Source organism: Capsella rubella, unplaced genomic scaffold (genome assembly GCF_000375325.1).
Source record: "Capsella rubella cultivar Monte Gargano unplaced genomic scaffold, Caprub1_0 scaffold_7, whole genome shotgun sequence".
NCBI classification, from domain to species: domain Eukaryota; kingdom Viridiplantae; phylum Streptophyta; class Magnoliopsida; order Brassicales; family Brassicaceae; genus Capsella; species Capsella rubella.
The window spans coordinates 7,129,864-7,141,638 of record NW_006238917.1 but is presented as its reverse complement, the minus strand read 5'-3'; the positions used below and the strand labels follow the sequence as shown (position 1 = coordinate 7,141,638).

Genomic DNA, 11,775 nt, shown 5'->3' with positions numbered 1-11,775 from the left:
TTTCTTAGGTTTTTGCCATTCTATTATTAACTATCAGATTTTATTTTGGAAACTTAACATATTTGGTTTTGGTGTAAATGTTATATCAATTCATATGTAAAGTTTCCAACTTTGAGTTGTTTCCAAATATCTCAAGAACTGTTCCAAATACTCGGCTGTAGATCACAAGTTACCGTGAGCAGGGAAGACGCACAAAATGCTTGGTTACTTCTTCAAAGGAACTTGCATTCACTTGCTAACAAGACTTGCGGTAGTTTAAGATTTGCACATATCAACACATCCGGTCAAATGAGAAAGATATATGTCCAATCAACCATTCTGATTCACATCCAAACCATTACGAAACAGAGCAATTGTAAAACTAGAAGGTAATTTATGTTCCAAGAGACTTAATTAGTGAACTAGGAGGTAACAAACTCTTTTTTCTTTCATGTACTAGTTAGTATTCTCACAAAACTTGATCTTGATCTTGCAATTGGATTGTCTAGGAACCATTAGCAGATCGTTGGTGATTCGTGATTTTTCCTTGTCGTTTATTGCATATGCACGAACTTTGACAAGCTCAAGACATGGCAGCTTCTCTAGGAGACGTTTCATTTGCTCTAGCTCTCCGATTGTTCTTCCATACTCAGTTATCTTCAATACTCTCACAGGACATGACAATCCATATTCTCGTTCATATATATCGGCGTACAGTGGACCCTGAACACAAGAGGGTAGCTTAGAGATTTTGTGTTTGTCAGGTAAGCCTTTGGGGTTTTAGCTATATACCTTGATGACGAGAGTCTGTAGATTTGGAGATTTTTTAAGAAGTATTGGCAAAGCTCTCCAATGGTAGTGGCGGTTATCGACTGTAATAGATAAACGAAGCAGCTTGCTGAAAACTGGGATTGCTTCATGGAAATCATAGAATGTCTGAAACGAAACAAAACAAAATTACTTAGTCAATCATCACGCAATTGCAATATTTAGATTCAAAAACCTCAAGAAAAACGGAACGAGGGCTCCCAAAATTCTTCTCCATGCTCATTATGCAATAAAACATAAATCTTACAGAAAGAGAAAAAGAGGGGAGTTCATTCTTTACCTGACTAGTGTCCCCAGATGAAAACTCCAAGACCTCAACATTTCTTAACCCCTTAATCAGATTTGTTGGATTGCCACCACCAAATAAATCAAGATCAAGCTTAGCTTCAACAAGCGCCTCAAGATTCACAAACGGATAGTGTTTTTGAACTAAATCAGAGTACTCTAAGTAGGTAAGACTCGGTGTATCGAAAGCCATGTCCCAAAAGTCATAGTGGAAGCGAAAAGAAGGCGTAATAGTAAGTTTCTTAAGGGTGGAAGAGGACACATTGCGACAGAATTCTATACATTGCCAGCTCTCACCACGAATGGTTAATTCCTCAAGGGCAGGGCAAGCAGAAAGAAGCTTTCCCAAAACGCAACAATCACTATTGTAGAAATAAATCGAGCTAAGAGAGAGAGTCCTAAGTGATGGAAGAGAAACATAATCAGGAATCATAGCATCAAACCCGTTTGAGAGTTTCAGCACAACCAATGTCTTGCAAGTGAAGATCTCGAGAGGCACTAAAACGACATCATCATTGGAGATAATTTCTATATCAAGATCTAAGACACCATGTTTCAGCACGTCGACCATCCAGCGGGTGATATGACCAGTGTCGATACTCTTGCAGCATTTTATCGAGATTTTTCTGATGGGGAAATTGCCAGACACGGTCAATATTCTATCCACAAAATCGATGAAACTTGGTCCTCCTCCCAATTCGTGATCATCAAAACGAAGATCCGGTCTGAATGCAAACAGATAACGCCATCGCTTTGAGAGGACAGATGTTGAGGTAGCCTTATTGAATGGAAGGAAAGATAGAATTTGGCAAATAATATCATCTGATAGACTGTTGATCCTATCCATCATATGCCAAACCCTAAATAAACCTTTCAGGCGTGATCAATCTGAACAAGAGATCCTCAGCATCAACCACCAAAGTAGATAAATCACCCACTAACTTGAATCAAACTGAAAAAATATATAACTTCCATCAGAAAAAAAGAATGAAACTTGGACAAGCCCACCAGCAGCTAAAAGCTAAAAGCTAAAATCAATGCAGAATCAAATATAAAGTATACTGCTTTACAAGCAACTCAATGGATCCTCGCTCAGAAGTCATAGCTAAAAGCTAAAATCAATGCAGAATCAAAGATAAAGTATATTACTTTACAAGCAACTCAATGGATTCTCGCTCAGAAGTCAGAACCATACTTCTCATCTCTCAATCATTACAGTATGAAGGGAGAAAAAGAGTGAAATTTAGACAAACCCACCAGCTAAAACCAAAGGAAGCAGAGATGCAGAATAAAGTATTCAGCTTTACAAGCAAACAACGAAATGTCGTCAAGACCCAATTATTCAATTCAGTACCCTCAGAACTTTTGAGTCGATAAACTCGATGCAATCGCAGTAGAAAATAGTCAAAACAGTTCGATGCAAACACCAACCAAATCAATCCGATGGGATCCGAAGAAGCAAAAATTCAATCAAGTCATACGGTGAGCTAGAAAACTAACCAGGACGGGTCGAGACTCGAGAGACAGGGACAGAGCAAACGAAGCGAGCTCGAGTTTGGTGTTTTTACTTTTTACTGCTTTTTTCGACAAGTTCTGCTGTTAATTGAGAGTAAATGGGTAAAATGTTTTTACGTCATTCGTTATTGGGCTTTAGTTTCGGGTTTTGAATGAGGCCCACAAGTAGAAATCTGATTCCATTGCAAAATCTGGCTTGTTACGTTGTATTTGATTTTTTTATTTATTTAGAAATTGATAAGAAGGAAACTTTTACCGCCTTATTATTAAGTATTAGTGATGGACCCGCACGTACGTGCGAAGTTATTTTTACAAAATTACGATTTGTTAAGTAGATGTTATTTTGGTAAAATTTTGTTATATGAGTTTATTTGATAAACTATATATAGACACACATTTGTAAAATATAGATATTGTATTATATAATACAATTTTAAAATTATTTAAATGATAAATGATATTACTTGTTTATTTTTTAAACTAATCAAAATATTTCACTGTTTGCTTAGAGATGTTAAATCGGATTTGGGTTTGGCTTTAGTTTGAACTGTTTTATGTGTAGTTTAGAATGGAAAACCCGTCCTGTCCCTTTCCGTCTTGTCCTGAACCGTCCTGTCCCACCCCGCCCTGTCCCGTCCCGTCCCGTCTTCTATCTGTCATAAAATTTCTGTCCCGTAATCGATTCTTTTAAAACATAATCATTTGCCAATGTTTATTATAAGAAACTTGGTAAAATATTTAGACGGGATACCCGTATTCCGCGTTTAAATATTTATTTTTATCAAACTAATAAAAGTCTAATTATCAATCTAAGTCACATGCTCCCACCATTTTCATTCACAAGGCATTGTCTGTAATCCTATCATACACAATCCTTGTTCGATTTTTAATTTTATTGATCTTTCCGTTTCATCTTTATTTCTCATTACTTTTTTCAATTCAAAGATTCATGTTTTAGCCTTTTTGTTTTCTAAAGATTTAGGTATTTCTATTTTTTTAATACATAGATTTATTGTAGTTTTGTTATCCGAAGTATACGTTATCTTCTTGTACCCGTCATATCATGTCTAAATATTTAAAATAAATAGGAAAGTGGAAATTAAATTTAGCAATTTAAATTACATGTCCCCGTATCATACTCGTAGTTTTATATTTGAAAGTTGAAAGTGAATTTAACTTTATAACCATGTCTCATAACAATTATATCTGATCATGTTTTTTTTTATGAGAAATAATTCAGATAGTGTTTGTTTTCGAATTATAAGTTCCCGTCTTGTATCCATTCCTATAAGTTTATATTTTTTTTAATAAATAACACCATTTACATGTAACTAAATATTATTTTAATATATGTAAAATTTCATATAATCGTCCAAAAGTAGAGATTTATACGTCCCAATGTTGAATTTTGTACAATATTTTGAGATTTTGACAATTAAATATAACTACCAATTTTTTTTTTCAACCGGTTATCCAAAACTTATATATCATATTTTTCAAGGATAGTTTAAAATTGTATGTATATGTGAGATAATGTTTGTAGATATTTATTTATGAGAATTTTTGAGAAATACCCCTTTTGGTGTACCCCTTTTTAAAAATACCACTCTTTTCAATCCATTTTCAAAAATACCCTTTTTCAAATATGAAAAATTATAAACTTTTATATGGTTGATAAGGTACATCAAGATTATCTTTACTACAGCATGACTAAATCCAAATATTTATCATACCAATGTGATAAGGTACATCAAGATCATCTTTATTTATTATATCATACCAATTTGACATTTTATTTGTTTTCAATTAGATTAAATCATAAAATATAATCCATTTATTATTTAAAAATTGGTGATAAGTCGTTAAAATCATTTAAATGTGATATATCCACTTGTTATTTAGTTTTAATCCTAATAGAAATTCTATATGTTTATAATCTCAAAATGTAGTTAATGATTTGATAAAACAATTATTTAATATTTGATAATAGTAATGATATGCAAATTCCCAATGGATGAAGATTTATTTTCTTAAGATTGTGTGAAATTAATAAGAAAAAAGAAGTTTAGAATAATCATAAGCTAACTGTTTGACCAAATAAAAAATTGTTAACTAATTGAATTAATGATACATTTTGTAGATATCTTTTGTGCTTTAATTGCTAGATTGCTTTTTGAATATGAATATTTTTTATGTAAAAATAAGAAATTTATGTGATCTAAAATGTTTATTCGCATGATTTTATTTAATTATTGATTTGTTTAATTTTTATTTATATTTAAAAATTATATAATTTTTTAAAATTTGATGATATGATCAGTTATGTATATATACTATGTAGAATTTGATTAGTTGATTATTTCATATGTTAACATATTTTTTTTATCTTATTAATCTAAAAAAATGTTATCTTTGTTTTTTAGATATATGATGATTTTTTTTATTAGATTTCATTATATATCTATACTATTAATTTTGAAATTATATTAAAATATTAAATTAATATTAAATATGTTTATGTATATTCAAAATAGACATGTTTACATATTTTTAATTTTTAATTTAATTGTCTACTTTTTATGGTAAAAGATTATTATGATTTCCATAAATATAGATTGTTTTTGTTTTTTTGTTTTTTTTTTTTTTTTGCTGTCAATAGTTCTGTTTGGCAACTGGAATATATTTCATGAAATTTTTTTTTTCACTTAGGGGGTGTTTGGCTTCAAGTTGTCTTTCCCAATTAATAGTATAGATACAGAGATTCATCACATCAAGACATGCCTATTTTCACTAGTCACTAGTAGATGGAAACATAATAATTATTTTAAACAGAAAATAGCATTTACATTTTGGTGCTTTATCTACACATGAACCCCATAGAAGGGGCAAAAAAAAAACTAATAGGATCATCGCAAAAGGCAAAGCCCATTTGGTTTCCTTTTTTTGAACCAATTTGGCTCTCCTCTCATCCCTCTCTTCTTTCTTCAGTCTCGTGAGCCTAACTCTTGTAGCATTTATATATTTAATATCGGGCAAAAGAAGCATTACATACATATTTGGTTTTTAGACAGGAATGACATCAGCGTTTTGATTCTCGTCACAGGTGATGATCAGGCCATCTGCATAGGTCGGGAGGAGGCAGTGCCACCACCTGCAGCCACTAGAGACTGCTTCTGCCGGAGGAACTATCATCAGCACATTGTCGTGTCTTCTTACCATCCCCATCACGCTCACCGTGCTTCCTTCTTTTATGTATCTGATCATCACACACAATCAAATATGATTCAAATCAGTAACAGAGGGCCTTTCATTGCAAACATGCAGCTAATGAGCTTTCTTGAGTGCAATGTACCATGATGAGAGTAGTCAAAAATGATCTTTCCTTTGTACTAACAAAACTGTGACTTCTGGGTCTCACTAACTTTAGTCCTAATTCAACCTTCTAAGAATCTAAGCCCTTTAATTAACTTCAGATTTATGAAACACTGATGTGAGATGTTTAAGCCGTTTACTTTGACAAAAGTTAACGGGTTTCTTCCCACTATACAAGTTTTATCACATCTTTTTCCATGATTGTGACTTTTAGTGTGGAAGAAAAATCCATCGCTACCAGTCAAAGGAAACGCCTACATCAACAGTCTCAGAGTATGAACTTTCAATTGATCATACTGGAATCATGGTTTAGAAGGTCGTATATTGGGTAGTTTCAGGTAAGATCTAGATTTTAAGGTTTGGACAGTGACTCTGACACAAAAATATAAAGATGCGCATACCCTTCTTTGAGGCGCATGACACGGTCATCGGCTGAAAGGTTACGATCTGACAGCCACTTCAAGAAGCTGGGTGATAAATCTTTGTTCTGCGTTGTTACATTAGCCACTGTCGCCGGTTTGACAAAAGGAGAAACTTTTGATCCATATCCTGCTTTTACTAGCGCCCGCAATCCAGATTGGAAATCTGAGATGTAGAAATCCGAGACGTATTTCTGCCAAAGAAACATCAAACTTAACCATCTTTTCTTGTCATATAGAATTATGGAAACTTGACCAAGTCACTAAGACAAGTGTTATATGGTCCATTACAAAGATAGAAAAAGAAACTAACCTCAGCATGTCTAGATCCCCAAGAAAAGCATCGATGTTTTGGGTTTGCGGATTTTCCACCAAAACCTTTGTACTCATACAACTCCGTGGATACATAAACGCATCTCGGTGTTCTTTGGTATGAAGACTCCAGAGGAATGCTCCCACATGTCACAACCTACATACAAAAAAAAAAGAAACAAAAAGTTTCAACATTTCAAGCAAATAAGAAATACACCAATGACCACACTACCACACTTTTTACCATATCTCCAGCAACATTGTTATTTCAGACAATATAAATGGTCTGTCCAACGCATTAAACTAGCTGTTGACGACCCGTGACTCCAATTTGTCGAATTATAAATGGTCTTAATTTCATTAAAGCCATTTATAAATCTATGATAAACCACAAGCAGCATACTTTAGTTTTGTAACTGATGATCGTTTAATAATATAAAATTTCAAAACGCAGAGAAAACCAAAAAATCATCATCAAGCACCCAGAAACATAACGGAGCAAAAACAAAAACTAAACAGAGATCCAAGAATATAACATCCATAAGAAAAAGCCAATGATGATAACGACATTTTAACTTCACCAGAATTGAAAATGATCAAAAAGCTAAATTAGAAAGCAATTTAGTTTGATCAGAATAATTAAAGTCACTTACTAAAACTGGAATTTTAACACTGAGGGATCTTTAACATTTTGAAAATTAGGTTTTAACTTACCCCTGTAACCTTTACGAATTGTCCATCAATGGCACCTCTAAGCTCAGCATCTGGATACTTCTTGATGAACCTCAACAATCCTTTTCTTCTCCAAACGCAATTCCAAATCAAAACCACGATTGCTGGAATAACCGCCGCTAAAACCGCCGCAATCACAACAGGTTTCTTAACCGCCACGGTAAGAAACGCTCCCACAAGCAATCCCATCGCCGCCACAATGAGAACCGCCCAAACAACCGCCTTTGGTACTTTAAACCCGACCCGAACCGGGTCTACGTTAAGGCTCGTCACCGACGACCCGTATTTGGGCTTGCTCGACGCTAAATTACTCAACTGGTGGTCCAATTGACCCGACCGCCTAGACCCGGACAAAATCGGACCCGAAGAACCGAGAGAACCGGAGGTAATTAAACCGGTAGGCTGAAGCTGAGAGAGCGGACCTGAGAATTTCTTAACCGAGCCAGAGTTGGGACCAGATCGAACGGATCCACTATTAGGGTTCGAAGAAGAAGCAGAGACACGTGGCGGCGCCTGAAGCCTCGACGTTCCTCCGCTGCTATTACCACCGACGATTAACGGCGGCGGACCTTGGGAATCGACGACGGAGATGTCGAACATCCTCCCGAGCTCGCCGGATTTCTTGATGTCGCCTCCGGTGTAAGGGACAGCACGAGCCGCCATTGTCGGTGGTCGCTCTTTTGGCTGCTCGAGCTTTCCCGATACGTAGAGTCCATTTGGCAGCTGGTGGGATTGGATCCGACCCGCCATTTGTATAGACAGAGAAGAGAGAGAGAGAGAGATAAAGCTAAAATGCAGAGAGAAAACTTTACTCTTTGAGTGCTTCAGAAGAGAGAGAGAGAGAGAGTAGTCGCGCGTGTAGGTGTGAGTGGCAGTGAAGGTGGAGAGGAGGAGAGAAGAAGAAAGACGAAGGATGTGAAATGACGAAAAAGGTGTAACTCAGGGATATGTTATTACGAAGTTGCCACTGTGTGTGTTCTTCTTAAAACAGGCGATTGCGTGAATCTTTGGAGTAGGCTAAGTTAGTTAGAAAGGCTTTTTGTTTTTTGATTGGTTGATTTGTAACAGTAATCGCCTACAATAGTTGGCGCTTTTTTAAATTTAAACTTTACACTTTTTAACCTTTGTTTTAAATCATTTACAAATTACCCCCATATTATTCGTTTTTTTTAATCTTTTTACACTCAAATTTTCCAATTCTGAATTTCGAAAATAAAATAATCCAACGACTTTATACACACATAGTCTATGGTCATTGTATAGATTGCAAAAAAACACGTATCAATGTTCCAATATCTTTGCCTCGAGAATTGGTAAAACAAAAAGTGTGTAAGTAGCTTTTGACCCTTGTTTACAATACAAAGCTTCAAAGAAAGTTTAAATATGGACACTATAGTTAGTAGTATTATTATTATATTTTAATAGTTTGTAAAAAAGATGATTATTAGAGTTTAGTTGTTTGGTGTTCACAAGAATTGATAGATTCGATTTGTTATTAACGAAACGAAAAATAATAGACTCATCTTTGGGGTAGGAGTAGGACCATATCCAACGGCCCAATGCCAGCGCTTTCATTTAATCATAACAAGTTCATGCATACACACACACACATATATATACTGTATAAACTGTGAATTTCAAAAACATTACTTTCTAATATACACCACACGTGATCTAATTGTATATAAATTGCTAATTAGCATTTTTTAAAGTTCGAATGATTGCAATAATTGAAAGCTACTATAAAAAAAAGTTATATATACAGTACAGTATAAGTAGAGTTAGTAGACTGATGAAAAATATTGTATCAATTTTTTAGAGTATAATAATAATAAACTTCAAAATATAATACTAGTAAGCATCACTATATATATTGTTTTTTTGGAGTCAGATTCTGTAGTAGCTGTCACTATAGTGTAAAGATTCTGTAATATTAGAAGTGGCCAAGGGGTAATTATTGGAAATCTATAGTCGGTGGGTTGATAAGGGAAGAATCCAAGAAGATGATGATATGGGCGCAAATGGGAGATAAGATGCATTGACGAAAATACCCTCAAGGGAACAGACCATGCAAACTCACTTGGATTTTTTGTGTTCTTTTTTGGTCGGATCTTTTTATTTTTAATATGTTTTTTTCTCGCTGTTTATATATGGTTTCTTTTTTTTTTTTTTTTTTTTTTGTCTACGTTTATATATGGTTTCAAAACTTTGAGATATCGACATATGATGCTATGCTACACATAAACTTTCATTATTCAGATCTTTCTTCATATGGTGACAATTCTTGCTTGTCTTTCTTTTTCCAACGATAAATCATTTGGTATAGTTACAGTCAATAACATTATTTTCACAACATGTTTGAAAACTATTATATGATGTCACTGGGCTCTTAACAAAGACATTTACTGTTCTCTTTTTTGGACACATTAATTAAAACTTCGACTTGGCAAATTGTATGTGTTTATACTATTCATGGGCAAAACACACAAAGTTCCATAACCAAACGAAACAAGACAGATCTAAACCGGTTTTCACTACTGAGAAACTGGATCGGAAGAAGATGAGCTGATGTTATCATTGTTCTTCTAATCGTTGATAACTAACTATTAGGTTGTTACCTTGAGTGCAATCTTGCCTTTTGAAACCAATTTAAGAAGAAGAAGAAGAAGATGAGCTTTGCATCCGTTGTTTGATCCATGACTCCAGATACTGCAGCTCCTTATTACTGATCGAGTGTCCAAGATCCGGATATGCCTGCAGACAAACCATCTCTCTTCAGTTATACATTCTCAAGAATCAGTGTCTAAGATCTTTCCATGTGATCAGTATTTGGATTTGACTGCTCTGTTTGTATGCTTGAATTCATAATCATACCTTGAATTCACAAGTCACACCAGCTTGTTGAAGAAAAGGAAGAGCTGCTTGACCAGCTTCTAATAGAACAGTCTTGTCATCTATTCCATGAGACCACAATATTGGTGTCTGCATATGCAAAATCTGGAGACTCAGAAACCCAAATAACAGTGACGAGAAGATCTGACATTTACCCTTTATAAGAAAAAACAGATCAAACCTTTTTAGCATCTTCCGTGAACTGATTGATGATCGAAGAGTTGAATGGAATCCATCCACTAAAGACTGCACCTCCTCCAAGAGTTTTAGGGTAAAGAAGAACACTAGCCAAGGTTAATGCACCTGCAGAAGATCTTATTCATGAGTCGCAAACACATTGTAGACTTTTTTATATTAGTAAGTATATCCATGGTAATGAGTAACTATGGTAGAGCAAAGAGAGATCACCTCCTTGGCTAAATCCACAGATATACACATTTTCCGGATTTATTCCTCCTGCAATCTCCTTATCTATTACAGCATGAACGTTCTTAACTGCCTTAAGCAAACTGCTTTCATCTTTCGGGGAGGCCTACCACATAAAAGTTGATTACTTGATAGCATATAAAACCTCTAGAACAGAGCCAGCTCCCTAAAATGTAAGAAGAATCTGTTCTTTCTACTTTATAAACCTTAAATTCTACTTTAACAAGTACTGATTGGTTAAGCAGTAAGTATTGTGAAGAAGTGTTACCACTTACCGCAGTAAGAGGAAGCTCAGGGATGTCAAACCAAGAAGGCATGACTGCACCATCTGCACAAGACAAAATCAAAGCCAAATAACTTAAGAGAAGACACAATCTTTAGTAAGGACCAATCTCTTCACAATGGATGAGGAAGGACAAAAACGGGCAAGCTTATATTCAAAACCATGCTAGATCCCAAACTCAAGACACACACAATAATGTCAAATAGCAAACTTCTCCAAAATGAGGTGGAGACCTAAAAATTCGAATTGAAGCTTGAAAATATGCAAATTTCCCAAATGCAATAAGCCAAAGCTTTCAGCTCAATTCATTTCATTAACACTGATCAAAACCTAGAGAAGAACGAAACGCACAACACACCAACTCTAATGATCCATCCCTAAATTAAGAAAGTAAAAGGTCAATCGTACAATTGCAGGAGACTGGATTTGATGGAGCAGAAGGGAAGAGCCACTTAGTGTTCTTAAACTCAGAGGACCTGAAAAGCGTTTTGATGGGTTCGTTGGCAGGTCCAGAATCACCAAGTCCGTGAAGCCACAAGATGAAGGTTCGAGCCATTGAGTCTGGGTTCCGTGAATAAGAAGAAGAAGAGATAGATGGCGAGTAAGGTTTGTGTTGGAAGAAGAAGATTACGAAGACACTGCTCAATAGTGCGGTCGTGAAAAGAACGATCGGCTTCGTCAGTCTACTTGTTCGCATCCCTTCACCATTTTATTTGGAGATCGATCTTTCAA

At 35.0% G+C, this 11,775-nt stretch overlaps 3 protein-coding genes across 7 annotated transcripts; all 3 read right to left on the bottom strand.

Moving 5' to 3' along the window:
- Nucleotides 1-204: 204 nt before the first annotated feature.
- Nucleotides 205-2,841, bottom strand: LOC17880527 (F-box protein At4g22280). Of its 5 annotated transcripts, none has more exons than XM_023778978.1 (4): nucleotides 2,593-2,841; nucleotides 1,088-2,044; nucleotides 772-915; nucleotides 205-702 (listed from the first exon to the last, which is right to left on the bottom strand). In XM_023778978.1, exons 2-4 carry the CDS (start codon nucleotides 1,940-1,942, stop codon nucleotides 436-438), a joined length of 1,266 nt encoding a protein of 421 aa, XP_023634746.1. In that variant the 5' UTR covers nucleotides 1,943-2,044; nucleotides 2,593-2,841; the 3' UTR covers nucleotides 205-435. The 5 variants fall into 5 exon arrangements, with proteins under 5 accessions (XP_023634746.1, XP_023634744.1, XP_023634745.1 ...); XM_023778976.1 differs by lacking the exon at nucleotides 2,593-2,841 and adding an exon at nucleotides 2,350-2,586; XM_023778977.1 differs by lacking the exon at nucleotides 2,593-2,841 and adding an exon at nucleotides 2,447-2,586.
- A 2,567-nt stretch (nucleotides 2,842-5,408) lies between these two features.
- LOC17878217 (uncharacterized membrane protein At1g16860) lies at nucleotides 5,409-8,423 on the bottom strand. The gene is made up of 4 exons (XM_006283684.2): nucleotides 7,425-8,423; nucleotides 6,712-6,867; nucleotides 6,381-6,592; nucleotides 5,409-5,863 (listed from the first exon to the last, which is right to left on the bottom strand). Exons 1-4 carry the CDS (start codon nucleotides 8,190-8,192, stop codon nucleotides 5,671-5,673), a joined length of 1,329 nt encoding a protein of 442 aa, XP_006283746.1. The 5' UTR covers nucleotides 8,193-8,423; the 3' UTR covers nucleotides 5,409-5,670.
- Nucleotides 8,424-9,783: 1,360 nt separating this feature from the next.
- LOC17880188 (probable carboxylesterase SOBER1-like) lies at nucleotides 9,784-11,775 on the bottom strand. Its single transcript, XM_006284273.2, has 6 exons — nucleotides 11,452-11,775; nucleotides 11,036-11,088; nucleotides 10,743-10,866; nucleotides 10,516-10,637; nucleotides 10,317-10,424; nucleotides 9,784-10,196 (listed from the first exon to the last, which is right to left on the bottom strand). The coding sequence occupies exons 1-6, from the start codon at nucleotides 11,738-11,740 to the stop codon at nucleotides 10,092-10,094; spliced, it is 801 nt and encodes a 266-aa protein (XP_006284335.1). The 5' UTR covers nucleotides 11,741-11,775; the 3' UTR covers nucleotides 9,784-10,091.